Here is a 24006-nt window from a genome sequence, read left to right on the forward strand (position 1 = left end):
GTCTGCTCATTTTTTAAGAGTTTTACTTTGTCAAATAATTCATTATTAAGTTACTTTTTAAATCAATTCAGAAGCTAGGATTTGTTTGCAGTAAAAAAATACAAAAGATCTAGGTAAGTTTTTTTTAACATATCGTTGATTCCACTTGTCTGGGGAATATTTATCTTTCCTAGAAAATAATATGTTCTAAAATTTAATGTAAATGTATAATCTTAGACTTTGTGAGTTCTCAGTTTTACTCCACAAAATATGAGTTAGCTTTTTTCCTAAGACTAAAATTTACTGTTTGAATTGAGAATTAAAATGATTTGTTTGCAACTGGAAGTTAATTTTTCTCTTCCTTTTTATTTCCCCAGGTATATGTGGCATAGTGTCTGATACTAATTAACCCAGGAGATCAAAATGATTCTCAACTCTTCCACTGAAGATGGCATTAAAAGAATCCAAGATGACTGCCCCAAAGCTGGAAGACACAACTACATATTTGTCATGATCCCTACTTTATACAGTATCATCTTTGTGGTGGGAATATTTGGAAACAGCTTAGTGGTGATTGTCATTTACTTTTACATGAAGCTGAAAACCGTGGCCAGTGTTTTTCTTTTAAATTTAGCACTGGCTGACTTATGCTTTTTACTGACATTGCCTCTATGGGCTGTATACACTGCAATGGAATACCGCTGGCCTTTCGGCAATTACCTATGTAAGATTGCCTCAGCCAGTGTCAGTTTCAACCTCTATGCCAGTGTGTTTCTACTCACATGCCTTAGTATAGACCGCTACTTGGCTATTGTTCACCCCATGAAGTCGCGTCTTCGTCGCACAATGCTTGTAGCCAAAGTCACCTGCATCATTATTTGGCTGCTGGCAGCTTTGGCTAGTTTGCCAACTATAATCCATCGAAATGTATTTTTCATTGAGAATACCAATATTACAGTTTGTGCTTTCCATTACGAATTCCAAAATTCAACCCTCCCCATTGGACTGGGCCTAACCAAGAATATTCTGGGTTTCTTGTTTCCTTTTCTGATCATTCTTACAAGTTATACACTTATTTGGAAGGCCCTCAAGAAGGCTTATGAAATTCAGAAGAACAAGCCAAGAAATGATGATATTTTCAAGATAATTATGGCAATTGTGCTTTTCTTTTTCTTTTCCTGGGTTCCCCACCAAATATTCACTTTCCTGGATGTCTTGATTCAGCTGGGCATCATACATGACTGCAAAATTGCAGATATTGTCGACACGGCCATGCCCATCACAATTTGCATAGCTTATTTTAACAATTGCCTGAATCCTCTTTTTTATGGTTTTTTGGGGAAAAAGTTTAAAAAATATTTTCTTCAGCTTCTGAAATACATTCCCCCAAAGGCCAAATCCCACTCAAACCTATCAACAAAAATGAGCACACTTTCCTACCGCCCCTCAGATAATGGAAGCTCATCCTCCAAGAAGCCAGCCCCACGCTTTGAGATTGAGTGACAGACTTCAAACCGGTCTAAGAATTTATCTTATGAAACAAGGAACAAGAAAAACATTCCTCTACAGCACTTCACTATGAAGTGAATGTTAGCTACTTTTTTCCCAAATTTAAGAAGAAAATGGATTATGTGGTCTCTACCGATTTTTCTAAATCTTTAAACAAAAGCTTTTCTTTCCCTTTGCAATAAAACTAAGCAAAGGTACATTTGTCTCATTTTGCATTACATGCATGATGGCTGCTCCAAGGAGGATGTCAAAAGTTGAATGAATGTGTTCTTTTGGAAAGTTTTATGGGCAAAAATGCAGTCTCCCCAGTCTGTTCTTGTTCTTTTCTTTTTGATCTCCACATGCAGATATTTAGAATATATTACATACCTTTAGTGCTGCCACAGGAGATCAGAGTGCAAGATCATGCTGCCTAGTTCCCAAAGAACAGTAACGCTTCATGCCTATGTAGCCATTAGCAGCAGTGGTCCACTTGCAGTCACATGTTTTGTTCAAAGACCCACTGAGCAGTTGTCAAATTTCAAACTTTTGTGAAATTCACCCAGTGTCTTACAAATTCACATTGCCAAAAATTGCCAGCTAACTGGTTTATTTGTATAGTGATCTTACTAAAGTCACGTATAAAGGTTAAATTACTAGCAAAGTTGTTACTCTGTCCCTAGGTAGTTGTGTCTTCCTCATCATATTTGAGAAGTATATATGTTTTGTGGTGAAAGAGACCATATAAGTATACTTTACTGTTTTAGAAAGTATATAGTCTACCTACATACATAATGTGTATATCTCTAAACTGTTTATTAAAACAGTTATATTTACATTAAAATAAATAATTTCATTATAATGTACTTACTCTCCATTTCTTAAAATAGATGCTGGTTTAATTTTAAAGTGAGATAACAGTGATTAAGTATAAACATTTTTCCATTTAAATTGAGATACAATTGGTAGTTTAATACTGTTGGTGATAGATTTTGTATCCTGCCACAAAGAACACATTTTAATCTACTATATAACATGGAATAATCACATAGCTTTGCGTTTTCCAAAATTTATGTATGACAAAGAAAAAAAACGTATTCCGTCCACTAAAATAATACATCATTTTATACATAATTTTAATAGGACATATCCATTTATATACATGATCATTATAGGAAATTGAAAAGGCATAGGAGAGCATTAAAAGGTCATGTTTAGTTCCTCTGCTAAAAAGTAGCAATTTTTAGCATTTGGGTGGTCTACATTTTTAATATTCATTACACATAAGTACATAGATAAATCATGATATTGGGATCATAATGTGAATATTATTTTCATTTTTCACTTTATGTGATAGTATAATGGTTTGTTATACCATTAAATATTTTCCTAAGACATTTTAATGATTACATAGCATTACAAAACACAGTCATATCTTGCTATGTTTAACTAGTCCAAATTAGAATATTTAGTTTTATTCTGACTTCTCAGTATCATAAATTGCATTTAAATGAAACTACAAGTACATGAATCTGATAAATTCCTCATGATACACTCCTAGAAGTGGTACAATTAAATACACAGATACGAATATTTTTAATATTTTTAATACATTTTGTCAAATATTTCTTAAGATTTGCACCAGTTTATAATACTGCCAATTATGTATAAATATATCTCACCACAGGCTCAGCAGCATTGAATGTTTACTAAATTTAATCAGAAAAGGGAAATTTACTGTCAGGATTCAGCTGTCATATGCAAGAGCAGGATACAAGCGTTCTGAAGAAAGTTCTGTAGCATTTCTGCTCCCTGTGGACAGTTGCCTCATTCTCTGTAGAGGATTTCATTGCTCCTAGTGTTCACACAAGCAGGCCAAGGTATTCTTTTGGCTCAATAAACAGCTGTCAAAGGGTTGGGATGATGCATAAAATAACTGGTGAGAGGAGTGTCCGAGAAAGGAGCCATTCAAAGAGGCCTGATGAACTGGGCAGAATCTCCACAAGTCAGCCTAATACATGTACACTCCCGAGAATAGAGTTATTTTGTGAATTAATTTGGTTACATATACCTTCTATTATAATTCCCTCTTATGTTTTTTTAAGTTCACTATATAATGCTAGTCATTAACAACAAAGGCCCTTTGCTATTTTTATAATCACCTCTAAAAAATAAATTCTCCTTCCAAATTATAGTGCAAACTTACCTTATTTTAAATCCCTCCAAGTTAGTTTTATGAGACTTGTTATTTCAATTGTCATGCTAATCTAAGTGATGATGTATTTCAAACTTGAGGAACCATTTGATAAGTTACAGTTGATAAGATTTCTGGTAGATAATTGTATTTAGATAGCCTCTACCTCATGTATTTATTAACTAGTGTGAATTACCTGTTCTAAGTCTCATTTTCATTTTAACTTCATCAAGTTACATTGTGATTTTCCCCATCTTATTTTGTTAAAAGATATTGATAACCTGATGATTACTATTGCTTTTTTAGTGAGATCAACTTAATATTGAAGTTGAGACTCTGCCAAAATGTTAGGAAAAGATATCATGATTTATTCTTCATGAACATATTTGGAGTTTAGATTGACTCATTATTTTTTTTGAATATTTTTTAAAATTTATGCAGAAAGGAATATTTACCTAGGATCAAATTGCCCAACAAAACTCCAGGTCAGGGCCTCCCCGGTGCGCAGCACTTGAGCACTGGGTTGCGAAGCTGCCCGCAGCCTCTGCAGTGCTGGTTCGATCCCTGGCTGCCAGGTGAGGGTCCCACATGGTGCGCAGACCTCTCCTGCCGCCCGCTGCTCCCCTCAGCAGTGTACTTAATCACTGTGCCTGCTCTGCTCTCCACTCTGACTCTGGTGAATTCTCTCACCCTCCCGCGCTTCTGACTGTACCCAGTGCTTGTATAAATAAATAAATAATTCTTAAAAAAAAAAGAAAAAAAAAAAAACTCCAGGTCAACCTGAGGACAGTGTGAAAGAGTCAAATGAGAAGTATCTTAAATGCCAAGATATGGAAAGAGTCAGAGATTTGAAACCACAAATCCTCAGTTCTGTAACTGCGTAGTAGGACACTTTTTACCAATAACAGGGCAACCAAAGCAGAGAATACACATTCACATAGTTCACAAAAACAGTGAGAAAAGAATAAAATCCTAGCGAATTTTAGATACTGCTATGAAGGGTAAGATTCCTGAGGATAGAGAAGAAATTATATCCAGGGCAAATGAGATACAAAGAGACTGAGGAGTGATCAAAACACTGGAGACAGCATGTACTGCAAGGTGCAAACTTCAGACCAGAGCTGTACACAGATGTTTAGGTCGGCAGGGCTCTGTTGAATCTGTTAAATTTTGAATTAATTCTTATTAACCAAAAATTATGTTAGATCACAATTTCTTCAAAAAGAACTTTTGGGGGGCCTCCCATGGTGGCGCAGCGGTTGAGCGCTGGGCTGCGAAGCTGCCCGCAGCCTCTGCATCGCCGGTTCGATCCCTGCCCCCAGAGAGGGTCCCACATGGCGCAACAGACCTCTCCTGCTGCTCCCGCTGCTCCCTTCAGCAGTGTATTTCGTCAGTCTGCCTGTTCTGTTCCCCGCTCTGGCTCTGGTGAATTCTCTCACCCTCCCGCACTTCTGACTGTACCCAGTGCTTGTATAAATAAATAAAGAAATCTTAAAAAAAAAAAAAGAACTTTTGGGTTACTCTACGTTATATATGAATTAATTCTGATATTACCATATGGTGACAAAAGAAACAAACACAGGGATATCTTAATTTTCATTTAAGATTTTGACTATGTGTACTAATCTTAAATTCAGATTGAGTGGAGCTCCAGGCCTCCTATTCTTCGTCTGAGCCACCACTCTGGACTATCTGTGTCCTTTCCTCCTTCCTTGCTCCTTCACCCCTTCTACTCTACCTCTATTCCCTTCTGTGACTCTTACCTGAATCCTCATTCTGAACTGTTGTCTGCCTCCTCTTTTTTTTTATGCACTTTCTCATTCCTTTTTTCCTTTTCTTAATTCCAGCCTGGACACCTGCTCTTCCAATGTACCTCTTCCTTACAATAAGCATACTGATTCTTCCATAATGGTTTGCTTCTCCTATTTCTTCTCGGTGCCTCTTTTCTGTTCATCCTAAATCCTGTCCTGTCTTCTAGCAACACAAAATAGTTCCAGGATTAGGCCTTTCTTTTCTCGCTTTGAAAACTCTAAAGACTATATCTACCAAGTGGGAAGGCCTCATCACTACAGAAATTTATATGCTGGTTAATTCCCTGCTTATATCCAGGGTATTGTGCCTACTGAATGTCATGTTAATCATCTGAGCATTTTATGGTGCATCTGATTTACATCTGTGTAAGCACTCTAAGTTCAGATAATCCTTTCAAGAAACTCAGATGAATCCTCACTGGCCTTTTGCTAAAATCTCCAACATCTTACCAAAGCTCTTTTGCTGAACCATTCCCTGACTCAGCCCTACTAATAAGGACCTCTTAGAGTGTTCTATCCTTTCCATTCCCCCACAAATATAGTCCCAGTTAGGGTCCACCATTGGGACAGACTTTCGGTTGCAGGGTTTCTAGATCCTCTAAGCAGAGACAGTGAACCTCTTCACTAACCTTCCCTAAAACCATTCACTACTCATCTGACATTAAAAGAAAAATACCGGATGGTCTCACTCATAGCAGGAATCTAGAAAACTTAAATAAGGGACCAGGAAAATGAATATAAGAAAGTGAAAATCAAAATCAACAAAAAACTATGAACCAGAGACACTTTTTGGGGGGTGGGGGGCGGGAGGGGAGGGATTGGGGTCAGAATGGGGCATTTGCAATTGTTTGGGGGAATATAAAAATAAAATTTATTATTAAAAAAAAAACATATATAGCATGGATTGCATATCCCTCAGATAGGCTAATTGGAGACAAAAACAGAGGCAAACAAATCAACTATTTTTTCAGGGTCCTGTCAGTATGGAGAGATGAAATTTCTCCAATTCAGGGGGCCCCAGTGTAAAGGGGCCAATAGTGTCTGGCAAGTTGCCTCCTGTGATGCTCAAAGTCTCCAATAAGTGGTAGTAGCCCTCTCTTCCTCCCCTTTAATACTAGCAGGAGAAATACTACTTTGCCTTTCTTTGTGCCATCAAATGAGTCTCTGTCTCTTCTTAACCTAGTTTATAAGAAACCCCTCAGTAGAAGAAAATTCTAAGATGGAGGCTGAAACCGTCCCCCATACATATGCCCACAGGACCTCCCATAAGGCCTCCTATAAGACCAAAATCAGATTCTGTAAGCCAAACTTTATCAAATCACCCAAACCAAAATATAAAGAAGAAGGCAGAGGAGGAGGAGAATGAGGAAGTGGAGGAGAGGCAGAACTGCCTAAAGATTGAATCTATGGTTAAATCAAAACACACACACAGAAAGAGAGAGAGAGAGAGAGAGAGAGAGAGAAAGAGAGAGAGAGAGAGAGAGCACTCCAAGTAAAATCCAAACTCCTCTAAATTAGGAACAGAAAAAAACCTTGCCATGTGTCCCACAATGGTAATACACTATGGTGACCAATGGCAGGAAGTCCACCATGGGTGTGATAACACTACATTGGAGCACCAAGCTATTACAAGGCAATGCCTGGGAAACAGGGATGACTCATGCTATGAGTTTTCATTCATGCTCTTCAGAAATAAAGACAAGACCCCAAAATGATTTTTTAATTTAATTTAATTTTATATATTTTGGGATCATGCTCAGCAAAATAAGCCAGAAAGAAAAAGAAAAATACCAGACGGTCTCACTCATAGCAGGAATTTTGGAAACCTAAATAAGGGACCAGGGAAAAGACTAATTATAATAAAGTAAAAATCAACAAGCAACAAGCAATTATAAACCAGATACATACTATGGTGGGGGTGGAGGGAAGGAAGGATTAGGGTCAAAATAAGGGGGGTGGGATTTGTATGGGGAATATAATCAAGATGAAAATGCACACCTTGTGCAAAAATGAAAAATTATCCAAAATGAAATTTTTTAAGAGTGAAGAGAGGGTGAATCTGACTTCCTGAATTGGGGTAGCACTGGGAGTAAAGAGAGAACAAAGAGATAGAAAAGATTGATTGGCCAACATGTCCTATCAGCAAAACCATCTGATCAAAGGTGTGAGCTGAAACCAGATAAACAAGAGAGAGTAGGCACACATATGTTTAGCCATTTGTGTCCAACATGACAGCTCAGGTTTGCCCCTAGTTTTCAGTGCTACAGCAATTCAGCAGGCTGGGTGCATGGCATGCTGGGAGTTGTAACCCTCGGCACCTGAGATCTGATTGGCTTGGAAACAGGGGTGAGTTCATTCAGGAATCTTTCACCAACTCAGAATTTGCCCTTACTGTTCCTCTTACAATTTCTTCTTTTCACCACCTCCTTAAGGAAGCAAACTCAGTTTATCTTATTTTTCTCACATAAGGCAACTTGACTATTCATTTCATTAGCTGCCTCCTGCTGAATATCAATGATGCCTAAGGCAGGGACTCATCTCCCACAAATATATTGTCAGGATTTTCCCTTAGAGAAATTCCAGAATACAGTACTAAGATAAAGAATTGCTCACTCCATTACTGACAGCCCATTGGTTCTCCAATTGTAGTTCCAGTCTCAATGGTTGAAAGCAGAACTCTCTCATGGAATGGAGACTCTCATAACTTGATTTATTCAGAATTCATGCTCCATCGATCCTCGTGTTTACTGACGATCTGATAGGTCACTTCCTGCTGTTCCTACCTACAAGGGACTCCACTGCTTGGTGTGTGGAAGGACCACCTCCATGATGTGTGTGAACACTCACTTATAAAAGGCACACTCACTGGGTTCATCCAAAGGATATTTCAGTGGAATTACCTTCTCAGTATTTTCCTCCTAAATGCATTTAGCATGTTATTGGACTCAGTTTTGAAGAATTTCTCATATGCCAGTTATTTGAAAAATTAAAACAATAAACTTCATATTTTAGACTATAAATCATCCATAGCTAGTACTGAGAAGTAAACAGTCTAAATAATCATTTTCTCCATTCACAACCCGGAAGCACAAAAATTATTGATGTCAATATATCCTTATATATATTTTTTTTTAAAGATTTACTTATTTATTTATGTATACAAGCATTGGGTACAGTCAGAAGCGCGGGAGGGTGAGAGAATTCACCAGAGCCAGAGTGGGGAACAGAACAGGGAGACCTACGAAATACACTGTTGAGGTAGCAGCAGGCGTGGCAGGAGAGGTCTGCGCACCATGTGGGACCCTCGCCAGCGGCTGGGGATCGAACCGGCACTGCAGAGGCTGCGGGCAGCTTCGCAAGCCAGCGCTCAACTGCTGCGCCACCGGGGAGGCCCAATATATCCTTATATATTAAAGCACACTAGTGGCTGGGACGAATTTTACTGAGGTTAAAGATTAATTTTGTTACCTTTATTTTATTTTATTTTATTTTAATTTTTTTTACATCACTGTTCATTTCTAAAGAATATTTGCTTCCCCACCCCCCCAGGTGTAGTCCCCATAGAGTTTCCTTCACCAATGTACCTGTGCACTATCACCTCAGTCCCCTGTGCTCCTCCCTCCCTCCCTCTGACCCAAATACACATTCCTTTCACAAGCTTTCTGCCTAATCTCTCACTTACCAAATACCTCACTTTTATGAATTTTTCTCTTCCTACTCTTTTTCAAGGCTGATTTCAGTACAACCAGAAAGGCTCTAATAAAGTTCCATGTATTGACACCTTTATTTTTTTTAATGATTTACTTATTTATTTATTTATTTATTTATGCATACACAAACTGGGGTGCAGGCCAGAGGTATGGGAGTGAGAGGATTTACCAAAGACAGGCAACAGAACAGGTGGACTGTTACTGGGCAACGGAACAGGTGGACTGACTGAAGAACACAGCTTAGGGTAGCTGTGGGCAAGTCAGGAGAGGTCTGCTGGGCCATGTGGGTTGCTCCCTGGACAGCATGGGGATCAAATGTGAGCTGCAGTGGCTGCAGACAGCCTTATAGGCTGCATCCCAACCCCTTGCACCACCAGGGAGGCTCTTGACAACTTTAGAAGAGGAAAACATTGTATGTAATCTTCTGCAACCCCCTTATTTTATATACAATGGCGCCTAGGGGCCAAAAAGTAGAGTCCTCCCTGAGGCTTTCTACTTTATGGCAGGACAAAGCTTCGCTGCGTGGAATTTCAGAAGAGGAATTCCAGCTCAGAAATATCAGACAGGGAAGAGTCTGGAACAGATGTTTCTAGGACTCTTAAAATTACATTGTATGTCAAACCTGATCATAGGAAAAGGCAGTTAGAGGAAATGACAAATCACCCCCAGAGGTTGTGGGAAAGGAGAGAAGGGGAAGATGGTTTTGTAGGAAGTGAGGCAGGAAAAGTATAGTCCCCTGGAAATTTGCTTTAACAAGATGAACCGGGCTCAGTAGCAGCTTGTCCTAGTTACTCCCTCCTAGTGACAACGTCCATAGACCCAAGAGGTCACCATTGCCAACTTCAGAGACAGTGAGCCTGTGGCAGGGAGGAATGTAAGCCTGCATTAGAAGTGTCCGTCTTCTAGAGCAACACTTCTCAAACCTTAAGCATTCAGAGTTCAACTAGAGTTTAAAATTTAATATCTCACTTCCTAGGCATATAAGCCACATGCTCTCACCCAGGAAGCATTCTCTACGTGTCAGAGCTGTAAGAAAGTAAACCTTGGGGAAACTGTGCTGAAAACATGAATTTTGTTACTTTTGAAATAATGATTCCTTATGAAATATCATTTAGGCTGCTTGAGAACAATAATAACAGAAACTTAACACATTCAAACCAGAAAGCACTTCCAAGGTTGTAACAGCTGCTCCCACACTGACTAGATTTTCTCTAATATCATTCTAAGTTTTCAAACATTGCTGAAGTGTCTATGACTCTGACTTTTCTATTTACTTTGGTATTGCTTTCAGGAATATGTTACAGTTTCTTGCCTGTTAAATGACAACACTCAGACTTCATGCAGATTCTAAGACTGTCTATGCAGCAACGCACCGTCTAGGCAAACTGTCTATTTGACGATGGACAGAGAGCCGTTATATCTCTTTCAGGGTTTTATCTTCTCTCAATTGCATATGGATGCACAGCAAGCAAGCAGCGATACCACACTTCCTGGTCATTGAATATCCTACAGTGTACTTCTTAATTAAAACCAGCATCACAAATTATGATAGCTTAAGTGCCAAAAACCTGGCCTGCTTACTGACCAGTCCAAGAACTACATGATCATTATATCTATTTCGAATGACTTTTTCCCCCTGAGGAAAATAGAGTTCAGCCCTAATATTCTTTTTGTTTCCTGTCCAATATATGTATTTTTTAAATACTGTTTTTTTACCAGCATCACAGTTTCTATTTCACTTTTGCCACCATATTTAACCCTATGTTATAATTGTTTACTATGTGTTTGTTGTTATTTATCTTAACTAGAGTTTGTAGCAATGCCAGGGATTAAGGAATAATTTGAGTGAACAACACATACAGTGTTGCCTAGTAACACAGGCTGATCTGTACAAAGCCATAAATTGCAAAATTTCATAGCAGCATAAAAACTTTTACTGGCACTTAAGCATATTTTTCCCTGATTGAAGCAGAATTCATGCAACGATTACAACCACATGACAAAAGCTGGCAATGATTAGCCTTTAAGAGTTGCTGTTTTTTCCTAACAGTTGCAAAGCTGTTTTTGTTTGTTCAGGAAAGAAAGCATCAAATCCTTTATATATTAGCCTCACTGACAAGGCAGAACAGAGCCTGTTAATTAGTCACTGGCAGCATTTTAGCTATAGTTCCCAAAAAAGAATGGAGAGTTATGCAATCATTTAAAATTATTATTAATTTGTGTCAACCAAAACTAGCTCTAAATATACTGATACACACTTGAAAGGCAGCCCTCCTCTTAAGTAATATAAAGGTAGAAACATGTAACCCTGTCATGGCACAAACACGCCTGCCCACTCCCACTGAGAAACAAACTTGAGGAAGCTGGAAGTCAGCAAGATTATTTTCACTTATTGTAAAAAATATCTTAAAATATCTTCAATATTTGTGGTTATTGAAGTAAAAACTACAAAATATAGCTGTTAAAGAATTCAGGGGAAATTATTTTCAGAGTGAATTCAGGTAGCTTGTTGAATATCACACAGCTAGCCTAAACAAAAGAGGGGTTTGTGGAAATTTATCATCCCCTGGTACACACAAATACGTGAACAATGAATGAGTATTTCACTGACTATATACTGGTGATTTCTTTTCTCTGACAAACACATATTTCTAGGAATAGATTCAGCAATGTCAGGGGATTAATTCTACAGCTCAAGGAAATTGAGGAAAAAATGCTTTGATCCTATCATAAACTTTTCATTATTCTAGCTCTCACTTGAATAAAAAATGCTTATAAAAATTTAAGAAGTCATGCAGGCTCAAAGCAATGCAGCATGAGACACATGGGAAGATTTGTATGTTTAGGCTTAGTCTTTCCATCAATTTTGTAGCTGAGCTTCCTAGTATACATGTCAATAAGTCCTAACTTACTTTCACTCCAGCGCCATAATACAAATTTCTGGTTTGATTTCTCAGAATCCACAAACCCAACATAGCTACAGCAAGATTTTGCAAAGATCCCGATGTTGTCAGAGGAAATGGAACAAGACGACACTAAAAGCAAAGGTGGAAGTCTAAAAATAAGTAAAACCAGATAAGGGAATCCATCTAATCCAAATATCCCTGGCCTATGAAAGCCCATCAGTACACCAAGGAAATGACACTTGGAATGCATGGAAATGTTCCAGAAGTACAATGAGTCTGCAATTTAGTGACTGTGGGACCTTGAGAAACTTTCTTAACCTTCATGACTTCAAATTTCCTCCTCCATAAAATCAGGGTCTAGGATTAGATGAGCTCTAAAACCTCTGACAACTCCAAGAGCCTATAATTAAATATTTCCACTGATCTATTAAAAAAAAAAAAAAAGCCCCTATGACATCTTACTCTGATTTTACCACAAACAACACTAAGGAAACTAGCAGTCAGAACTAAGAAATTAAAATTAGGCATAAACTACAAGGATGGAGGTATGATATCCTTTCCAAACATACACCTTCACAGTACAAAAACAAGAACAACACGGTTCTCGCTGCATAATGGTCAGTGAGAAAAACTCACCCCCACTGCTGCCCTCCTATACCCACATGAACAGGTTTTGATTTTGCCCTTCTACGTAGAGTGAAGCTTCTGTGATTATGGTGTCAATTATGAAGACTGAAAATAATAAGTCTGAAAATTTTGCTTAAAAAGTACCAATACAGTCTGGATTATGTGTGAACAAGTGTCAATTTAGTTACTAAATTCTAATTAAATTTTAAAGTTGATCAATTAAGACATTTTGAAATAAGTTGACATCTATCAAATAAATCCCAATGATAAATTAAATATGTTTTCCACATTGTGTTAGCAATAGAAACGTCAAATTCTTGAATGATCATTAATGAACTAGATGAATTATGACTATTTTATGTTTCATCAGAAGTAATAATTCATTCTGAAAAGAGGTTACAGAACATAGACTCAATAATCCACTGAACCTGAGAAGAAAAATAATAATAGCAACTTCTAAGCATTTTTCTATAATCACTACAAGAAGGAAATATATAGATTTATTTCACTTGTTGCTAGTCAAAATCAAATGAAGCATACAGATTCTCTGAATATTTTTTTCAAAAATTCACTACTTGAAATTCTGAATCTTCAATAACTAAGGCAAAATTTCTAAACTATCTGGGTTATTGGGCCTCCCCGGTGGCGCAGCGGTTGAGCGCTGGGTTGCGAAGCTGCCCGCAGCCTCTACAGCACCAGTTCAATCCCCGGCCACCGGACGAGGGTCCCACATGGCACGCAGACCTCTCCTGCCGCCCGCTGCTCCCCTCAGCAGTGGACTTTGTCTGTCTGCCTCTTCTTCTCTCTCTTCTGTTGCTAGTGAATTCTCTCACCCTCCCACACTTCTGACTGTACCTAGTGCTTATATAAATAAATAAATAAAATCTTTAAAAAAAAAAACTATCTGGGTTATTCAATCACATGTAAATTAAAACTGGCATTACGCATTACTTTAAGCATTGCATTACACAAACCCAATGCACTTTTCTTAAATGTCTTCAACTAAACTGACAGGTAGAATATTTCAAGAGTCTATTTTTATTTTTTAAAAAAAAAAGCATATTCATTCCCTCAACCTAATAATTTAGGAGGAGGTTTCCTTAGCCAAAATAGGGGGAGTTCGAGTTCTTAACCAACTAAAAAGGAAGTTCCAAGTGAATTGCTGACCATATCGAAAATATTATTTTGTTGCTAAGGAATGAAGTAGTTATGCTTTTTATTACATTTAAAACAATTTAAATATAGAATTAATGTTTCTTTGTCCTTTGGGTAAATACCTAGGAGTGGAATTGCTGGATCATACGGAAGCTCTATCTTTAGTACGCTGAGGAATCTCCACACAGCTCTCCATAGTGGTTGGACCAGTTTGCACTCCCACCAGCAGTGCTGGAGAGTTCCTTTTTCTCCACATCCTCGCCAACATTTGTTGTTGCTAATTTTTTAATATGTGCCATTCTCACTGGTGTGAGATGGTATCTCATGGTAGTTTTGATTTGCTTTTCCCTGATTGCAAGTGATGTTGAACATTTTTTCATATGCCTGTTGGCCATTTGTATTTCCTCTTTGGAGAAGTTTCTTTTTAGCACTTCTGCCCATTTTTTCACTGGATTAATTCCAAAGAGCACCTGCACCCCTGTGTTTATAGAAGCACTATTTACAATAGCTAAGCTTTGGAAACAACCCAAATGCTCAAAAATAGATGACTGGATCAAGAAGATGTGGTACATATACACCATGGAATATTACCCAGCATTCAAAAAAGATAAACACATGCAGTTTGCAGCAACATGGCTGGAGCTGGAAGGGATCATGCTCAGCGAAATAAGCCAGAAAGAAAAAGAATAATACCGGATGGTCTCACTCATAGCAGGAATCTAGAAAACTTAAATAAGGGACCAGGAAAAAGAATAACTATAAGAGGGCCTCCCTGGTGGCGCAGCCGGTTGAGCGCTGGGTTGCGAAGCTGCCCGCAGCCTCTGCAGCACCGGTTCGATCCCCGGCTGCTCCCCTGCCACCGGAGGAGGGTCCCACATGGCGCGCAGACCTCTCCTGCCGCCCGCTGCTCCCCTCAGCAGTGTACTTCGGTCCTTCTGCCTGCTCTGCTCCCCGCTCTGGCTCTGGTGAATTCTCTCACCCTCCTGTGCTTCTGACTGTACCCAGTGCTTGTATAAATAAATTAATAAATCCTAAAAAAAAAATAACTATAAGAAAGAAAATATCAAAATCAACAAACAACTATGAACCAGAGACACACTATGTGGGGGGGGAACAGGGAAAGGGGGGTTTGGGGTCAAAATAAGGGGGTTGCAATTGTATGGGGAATATAAAAATAAAATTAAAAAAAATAAAACAATTTCAATTTAACTATTTTAACTATGCTTAGAGTTCTATTTAGAGATCTTCTCATTCAGATGAACAATACTGGACACACAAATTGTCTGACGTATAAATTTAAATTTTGAAGAGAATCAGCTTTCTTAAATTCAGCTTTAAAACAGAAAACTACTCACACACAGTGTGTTTTTCTAAAAGGAATGCATCGAAAGCAGTCTACCTTTTAAACAGTAAGGGGAGAAGATCAAGCATGAGTTTTATTTTTGTTTGTTTCCTTTTATTTGAAATAGTTGCTTCTTAAAATCTCATGGAAGACTAGAAAGTAGTTTTGGATTTGGAGACACAAAGTAAAAGAGGTCAAAAACCAGTGCATCTATATTCAATTATTAAAACGTGTAGTCTCAAGCAGAAGCAGACAGAGTCAGCCATAATGGTCTGAGACCTGAGGATCATAATGAAACTATCTACAGTTAAATGTATTCCCCACAGGTTTAAATGCAAAATGAGAACCCAACTTTTTATTACTCATTAAATTAAATGTGTAGTATTTTTCTACTTTTGAGGTCAAGTATGCAGTATTTTGGAAAATAAACCATAAAAACATGATTAGAGAGAACAGAGGAAGTCATTTCTTTCTCCAGTCATAAAGTATGCTGCATCATCCCATCAATCTAATGTACCTTTATAACAGTGGCGGCAGCATGTGGCAGTACTTAAATTGCAATACTGTATTTAAGAAAAGACTTGGATTAAAAGAGCACCAAGATAAGCTGGAAAAACATCCACGTGAATTATATTGTTTTTATAATTCTGTTTCCTTCCCAAAGACCTAGTTAACATTATATATTGCCGTATTATCTACCTACATGGAAATAATATATTCATCAGTCCAAAAGTCAAAAAGTAAATCAGAATGTGCATATTTAATGACTAGTGGGAATAAAGTTCAGGTGTGCTATATGGTGTAGCAAACCAAAATATCTGGAAAATCAGTGTTAAAATTGTTGAACTGAATAGATAAATGTATATAACATCTCTTGGTTTACTTTGTTTTCATGGAAAGATTTATAACTCAAAAACTGAAGAAGGCAGGATGCCCCTTCTCAGTGTTACCATGAAGACAGACTTCATGCGCAAGCTTATCACAAAAACAAGTATTTCAGAATGTGCGGCTTTTGCAAAGCACTTCACTGGTTAGACAGTTCCAATACAGCGTCAGTTTTTCAACAGCTGCTAACAATCTGCCATATGTAGGGCAGTTAGGCTTTCAAGATACTCTGCTAAAAGGCAGCTGGATCAACTTGAAACCAGTTTGAAAAATATGTTTAGGAAAGTAAAGGAAATGACCTGTAACATTGTAAATATACCATATCTTATGCAAAAATCTCACCAGGCTAGCTTTATCAAATCAGGTTATCTAGGAAAGGGTGAATTTTTGAGCCACTGTGTTCAGGATCTGCCTTGCATGTTTCAGGGTTCAGTGATGGTTTCCAGTTCTGAGAGATCTTCTTTCAAATGATGTGTGTCATTGCTGCAGGCTCTGGTTCCCCATAAAATAAAAAAGCAAGAAGATAAATCCTACCAACAGCTTTACGGTGTACAATGTGTGATGAACAAAATATATTAATCATAATTAATGTCCAAACTGAGGGAGAGAGTAAGGAAGGACAATTTACAAATTCTGTAAGATTCATAGGAGAGGATTTTATGTTCAGTTGGTTAGTCTGGGACTGTTTTGTTTTGTTTTGTTTTGTTTTGTTTTGTTTTGTTTTGTTTTGTTTTGTTTTGTTTTGTAGAAAGAAGAGATGTTGCAACCTTGTTTCTAAGCTAACATAAATTAGGAAAGGTGCCTCTGTCCAGGCAAGTTTGTTTCTCATTCTAATGGTTTGTTAATGTAATGAACATGATAAAGAGTCTGTGCGAGAAGAAAACTGACCTCAGGGATAAGCTAACAAAATGTCAGGCCCCACTTGTTAGCGAAAACTCAGCAGAAAGCGACACAGACCCAGAATAATTGGAAGAAATCCAAAGGCACAGGTGCCAAAAAAACTGAAGACGTGACTTTGGGCTTTAGTTACTTTTTTCGTTGTTGTTTTTCTCCACATATCTCCTAGTAAGACCCAGGATTTAGCTAAGCCCTGCTAACTAGAAATGTTGAGCTCATCAGAAAAATTGTTGTAAAATAAAGTAAGATTTATGATTTTTAAAAGTCCCTTTGTTCACATGCTTATGCTAGATGTTCACCAGACCCAAAGTTGACGGTCATACTGAAAACTAGAACATTACATCTCAAGGGGGGTTTGTAACAAAATGTTCATATCAGTCATATTTTAGAATTATTAACAATAGGATAAAACCCACCTCAAAGGAAATTAGGAAAATAGTTATGACTCTCCCTTTGAGCCATACCTGGTTCACAGATCAGCAATTAATTTCTAAGGGGAGATGCAACGAGCAGTTAAGACAGCAGTAGGTGTCTGTGTTCATAAAAATGCACATGTGCTCATTCATGCCTAACAGGACTCTGTATACCTGCCGCATGTCTCCAGCCATAACTCAGCAGCTGTATTTAGTGAGGTGATCAAGAACTGAAATATCTACCTCAATATGCCACTCCTAACGATAATACTAATGCCAAATGAATCAATGCTTTCATTTTGCATGAGATTGTACTCTAAATTTCAAATCTTGGTAGGTTCAATACAGTTATTAGATTGTACGTTTTGTTCTCTCTGAATTAAGAACCCATGTAGGAGCCTCCCTGATGGTGCAGGGGTTAAAGATACAGTGCTATCAAGCTATAACCAGCCACTACAGCACTAGTTAAATCCCAGCAGGCCAGGGAGCAACCCACATAGCGCAGCAGAGTTCTCCTGTCTCACCCACTGCTCCCCTCAGCAGTGTATTTCAGTAGATCCACCTGTTCTGCTCCTCGCTCTCTCTGGTGAATCCTGTCACCCCCCTCACCTCTCAAGTCTACACACTAGTTTGTGTATGCATAAAATAAATAAATCTTTAAAAAAAAAGAACACATGTATATAAGTATTTAATTTATGACAATTGAGCTAAAGCATACAAGAGAGCAAGGAACATCTGTTTAATAAATGGTGTTAGGAAAAGTGGACAGCCAAATGTTTAAAAAAAAAGAAAAGAAACAACCATTGTCTAAAACCATACACAAAAATTTATTCAAAATGGATTAAAGACTTTTATATAAGACCTGAAACCATAAAATATGTAGAAGAAAACATGGGTGATAAGCTCTTCAATGTCACCCTTAGGGTTGTCTTGAGCAACAGTCTCAACTGTTTCTAACAGTCAGGGAGACAAAAGCAAAAATAAAGGGCATGACATCAACCTAAAATCTTTTGGACATTGAAATAAATGATCACAAAAACAAAAAACCAACTGAATGGGAGAAGATGTTTGCACAACACATCTTTGTCACAGGCTTATATCCATATTATATAAAAACACATACAAAAAAATAAACAATCCAATTTTTAAAAATAGGCAGAGGATTTAAATAGATGTTTCTTCATAGAAGGCATACAGATGGTCAATGGGAGCATAAAAATGCTCCTATTTGATAATGGCCATTATCAAAAAGATAAGAAATAGCAAACACTGAAAAGGATGAAGAGAAAAGGAACTACTTTTACACTGCTTGTGGGATTATAAATTGCTGCATTCACTGTGGAAAACATTGTAGTGATTCCTTAAAAAATTGAAATTCCATACAATCCAGTTATCTCATGTCTTAGTATTTACCCAGAGTATATAAAAATGTTAATTCAAAGAGATAGGTGCACCAAATATTCATAGCAGCATTAATCACGATAGCCAAAAGCTGGAAGCAAACTAAACACTTATTGTCAGGTGATTGGATAAAGATGTGGTGTGTATACACACAATGAATATTACTCTGCTGTAAAATAAAATAAAACCTGTCAATTGTGATACTGTGGGTGGACTTATAAGTGAAACAAGTCAAATACCATATGACTTCATTCATATGTGGGATATAAAGAAACAAAACAAATACATCAACAAAAAAAAAATGCTTACCTCTCAGAACAGAATAGTGGTCACTATTTCAATAAAAATATTTAAGTTGTTCCCAGGTGGCCCAAGTGCTGCTGAAATTAATTTAAATTAAATGTGCCTTCAGAAGCCTAGTTCAGTATGCTGGATGACTGATATATCCAAAGCCAAATCCTAATGAAAAAAAAGGGTATGAGGACTTTAATATTCTTCTCTCTTTGCCATTTTCAATGACAAAGTAAAACTATCAATAGATTACACAATAAGACATAATTTAACCATTCATTTAACAGATATTTTTGAGTACCTGAAACTTAAAATTTTGGATATACAACCCATAAGAAGTATTAAATATAATAATAATATCTGCAATTATAGAAATTACATTCTAGAAGGAAAAAGATAATGAACGGGATAGGTAAAACCAGTATAATATTAGTAAACAAAATATTGAATATATAGATAAATGTTATTGAGAAAAATAAGGCAAGGAAAAGGATAGTGAGTGTTAAGTTTAGGGGAGGGGGCAGTATCCAGTGGAAAATTGGGTAGTATCAGGGAAGGTCTAATTGTCATGGTGACCTTGAGCAAGGGTGATGAGAAGTGATACCTGGGAGAGAAATATTCCAGGCACAGGGAATAGCAAATGCAAAGTAGAGGTAGAGATGATGTGCAAATCTTTCATGGATTATGTAGGTTATTGTAATAATTTTATTCTAAGTAATATCACTGTAGATAGTTTTCTGAATTTATTATGATACAAGCAGCTTGAGACTTTTACTTTTCTACACAAATATGGAAAATCCTACATAAAATCATAAGTTTCCAACTCTGTTACCTTTATAGAATATTAAGGATAGTGGCAAGTTTGAGACTCACCAAACTTTTATTTTTAAGCCAAGGAAGGAGAGGCTCAATGACATGAAATGGATTCTCATTAGGGTGGTTTCTGCCATTCTTACCTGATGGCAGAGTTAGGACAAGAAAGTGAACACCAGAGCCCTCACACTGGAACTTTACCTTACTTGAATTATTCAAAGTAAACTATGGATTCATTCTGAATTATGGTAGGAAATTCTTGAAGCATGTTACGGGGAAGATTGTCATGATTTGCTTTATCTTATAGGGGCTCACTCTGGTTACCATAAGTAGCACCAGGATGGCATGGATCATGTTCTCTGTGGATCCTGGCAGACGGGTAAAGGAGAGTCCTGGAGCCCTCAGTGGCTTTTTTCAGGCTTTTAATGATATTTCTGCACCATTTGTAGTGAGGCAACCAAGTGCAGGGCAGGCAGGGGGGACCGGGAGGCCAGGAGGCTGGCAGGCCTCCCAGCCCCCAGCGAATCTTCACTTTTTCTGGGCTCTCTGGTTTTCTCTCGTGGTCTCTTCACTGGTCTCCACTGCACTCCACCACTTGTCTGCTCTGTCTACCGGCTCAGGTGCGCCCACTCATGCACACCCATCCCACACTCCAGGTGCCGCCATCAGGCACACGTGTAAGATCACAGGAGTCAATCATTGATGCTAATGGGGGGGGTGTGCGGGGGTGGGGGGGAAGCCTGATAATTTCCATTTACCCTACACCATGTGAAGAATAACTCTAAGAGAGGGCACAATTGGGCACAGAGGGAGACCAGTTAGGAAAGCATTTTCTATCTTTTACACCTAGAAAATTATCAGTAAAGTGAATAAATGAATGCAGAAACATGTCTCACAAGAGATTAAATATTGTTTCCTAAAAATGATTATATGCTTCATACTTTGCATAAGCATTTGGAACAGTTTGAGATACCAAAAGAACACTAAAAGTCTAGCTTCTGTGAATTTCCTATTCTGGATAGATGATGTAGATGTACTTTTCATTATTACTCCCACTGAATACAAATAAAACCCTGGACCATATATATAAAATAACATCAAGAAAGCTGGGAAAGGTGTAGAGAAGGTACAGACAAGCTAGAGGGCTCAGAAACACGTGATGGTGAGTTTCTGGGATTTCTTTCTGCCTTGTATACCTCCTATAGACCAGCTGAATAATAGGACGAACCAGAAACATCAATAGGTGCAGAGAGAAATATGTCCAACAAAAGCCCTCTCTTTCTAATCAAATAATTAGGAATGGCACAAATTGTAAAGACAGTATGCTTTTAGATAATAACTGTTCTACTCCTGAAAAACACCATAGGAGAAAGAAATGTAGCTCCATTCCCAATTACACTAGAAAAGGCCAAGTAAAAAGGCTAAATTTTCATCCTTGTGAGGTTTGTTTGTTTGTTTTTTTAAGATTTATGTATTTATACAAGAACCAGGGTGCAGGCCAGATGTGGGAGGGTGAAAGGATTCACCAGAGACAGAGCAGGAACAGAACAGGCAGACTGATGAAATACACTGCTGAGGGGAGCAGCGGGAAGATAAGAGAGGTCTGCCTGCCGCGCCATATGGGTTTCTCGCCAGCTGTCCGGGATCGAACCCATGCTGCAGAGGCTGCGGACAGCTTCACAGAGCAGCGCTCAACAGCCTGTGCTACCAGGAAGGCCCAATTTCCATCCTTGTGAGGTTTAAGGAGGCATTTCCACACCGCTACTATTGTGGCAGGATGGAGAATCTAGTGGGGAGCTGGGATTTCATCTTCATCAGCCAGGAATAAGGTTCTCCTATCGCCTGAGAGGAGATGACTGGGGAGCTGGAATTCCATAGCCTCCCAGCAGGAAGGAGATTCTTCTCTGGTTTGTAACCATCCCAGGTGTATAGATTCATTGTCAATTTTCAAAAATGAGAAGAAAAATTTGGAGCCTGTAGATTTTTACAGGCCTTTACTGCTGCATCAGGGGAAATGCAAGTTTTCTCTCTGAGCATTTCTCTGCCTGTCTCCTCTCCTGCGATCTCAAATTGATTCCACCCTCACAGCCCCTCGTGCCTTGACACAGTTATACACAGTCTTGGGAGGAGGGCAAGACTTCCAATGCCAGTCACAGAGGCTAATGGTAGGAGGTGGAAAAAAGGCTGATTTTTAACTTCATTTACCATACATCTTCCTCCTTACAGTTATAGTATCAGAGGATGCCAGGTAGTAAGTCAGGAATTTCACTAGAGCAAGGCCATCCCACTATGGTGTCAGTAGAGACCACACAATAAATTGAGAATTCCCACCCCAGCCTAGCAATAAGGAGAAAATTCTAAGTAAGGAACCTGAACTTCTAACTCCATCTTGCAGAAGTGAACTCTAAAACATAAGGTACATCACAAGGCTAAAAAGAGATCTAGAGTCTCATAATAAAATGTGCAAAATGTCCAGGTTGCTATTAAAAAATCATTCATCAAAACAACATAAATTTGAATTTTTTGCTTTTTTAAAATTGATTTATATATATTTTACATCATTCTTCATTTTTGTACAATGCATGTTTTCTCCTCTCAGGTGTAGTCCCCTAAAATTCCCACCACCAATTCACCCGTGCACCATCACCAGAGTCCCTGTGCTCTTCCCTCCCCTGTTTTGATCCCTCTCCCTCCCCTTTCCTGCAGAATTTCTTAATGAAAATGAAAACCAGCTGTTGCCACTACTGAGAGTACAGAGATGTTTATCAGAAAATGATTTTTTTTTTTGAAGATTTATTTATACAAGCACTGGGTACAGTCAGAAGCGCGGGAGGGTGAGAGAATTCACCAGAGCCAGAGCGGGGAGCAGAGCAGGCAGAAGCACCAAAGTACACTGCTGAGGGGAGCAGCGGGCCGCAGGAGGGGTCTGCACACCATGAGGGACCCTCCTTCAGTGGCCAGGGAGCAGCCGGGGATCGAACCGGCTCTGCAGAGGCTGCGGGCATTTTCACAACCCAGCGCTCAACCGCTGCGCCACCGGGGGAGGCCCCAGAAAATGATTTTAAAGCAAGCTTAATAGAAATACTTGAATGAGTGGATATTAACAGCTTTCAAGGAAATTTAAATAAATAAATAAATAAACCTCTGATAAGTAAAAGAAAGTCTCAGCAAAGAAATAGAAGCTATCAGGAAGAACCAAAGGAAATTTCAAAACTGAAGAATTATCAAAATAAAAGTGGATGATCTCAATCGACCAGAATAAAGAGGACAGAGCAAGAAGCTAAGCAAACCCCAAACAGGATAAGCCTAAAGAAATCTACAGAGATGTTGTTAACAGAGAGATGAATTTATGTACAACACGAGACAATAGAAAACCATAGTCTATAAAGGTCACGAGGGACATCCACTCCACTTATGTTTTTTAGACTCCAAATACACTAAAAAAAAAAATCAATATCAAGAATGTCAAACAGAGCTTTTGGTCTTGTGGTCCATTTTAAGCTTTACATTTAGTAAATGGATCTTTACAAAGCAAGCAAGAAGAAAAATGCAATAGTATTATTCAGAAGCTAAAGACAAAATTCTGTAAACATTTAAAGTATACTTGACAGTGGGACAAAAGGTAAATCTGTAAAATAAATGCATTCTTCACTAAGCCTGACTTAGTACAAAGGACTATCCTTATAGTTTTATTAAGGAATAATATAAAGATAGAAATAATATCACAAATATGCATTTCAGAACCTGCATATCATAAAACAGAAAGTGAATGACAAATTACACTTCTTGATTATGACAATCACACAAGTAAGCAATACACATACATAAAAATGCAGGTTTTACATGTGAAAACAGTTTTAAAACTGCACTGTGGTGCCTCCCTGGTGGTGCAGCCGGTTGAGCGCTAGGTTGCGAAGATGCCCGCAGCCTCTGCAGAGCCGGTTCGATTCCGGGCTGCTCCCCGGCCACCGCAGGAGGGTCCCACATGGCGCGCAGACCTCTCCTGCAGCCCGCTGCTCCCCTCAGCAGTGTACTTCGGTCTTTCTGCCTGCTCTGCTCCCCGCTCTGGCTCTGGTGAATTCTCTCACCCTCCC

General features: G+C 38.4%; 1 protein-coding gene across 1 annotated transcript; it reads left to right on the plus strand.

Moving 5' to 3' along the window:
• Positions 1-402: 402 nt before the first annotated feature.
• AGTR1 (angiotensin II receptor type 1) lies at positions 403-1482 on the plus strand (the record flags this gene model as incomplete). The annotated part of the gene is made up of 1 exon (XM_084230961.1): positions 403-1482. The coding sequence occupies one exon, from the start codon at positions 403-405 to the stop codon at positions 1480-1482; it is 1080 nt and encodes a 359-aa protein (XP_084087087.1).
• Between the last annotated feature and the right edge of the window lie 22524 nt (positions 1483-24006).

Source organism: Talpa europaea, assembly GCF_964194135.1.
Source record: "Talpa europaea genome assembly, chromosome: 4".
Lineage (NCBI taxonomy): Eukaryota > Metazoa > Chordata > Mammalia > Eulipotyphla > Talpidae > Talpa > Talpa europaea.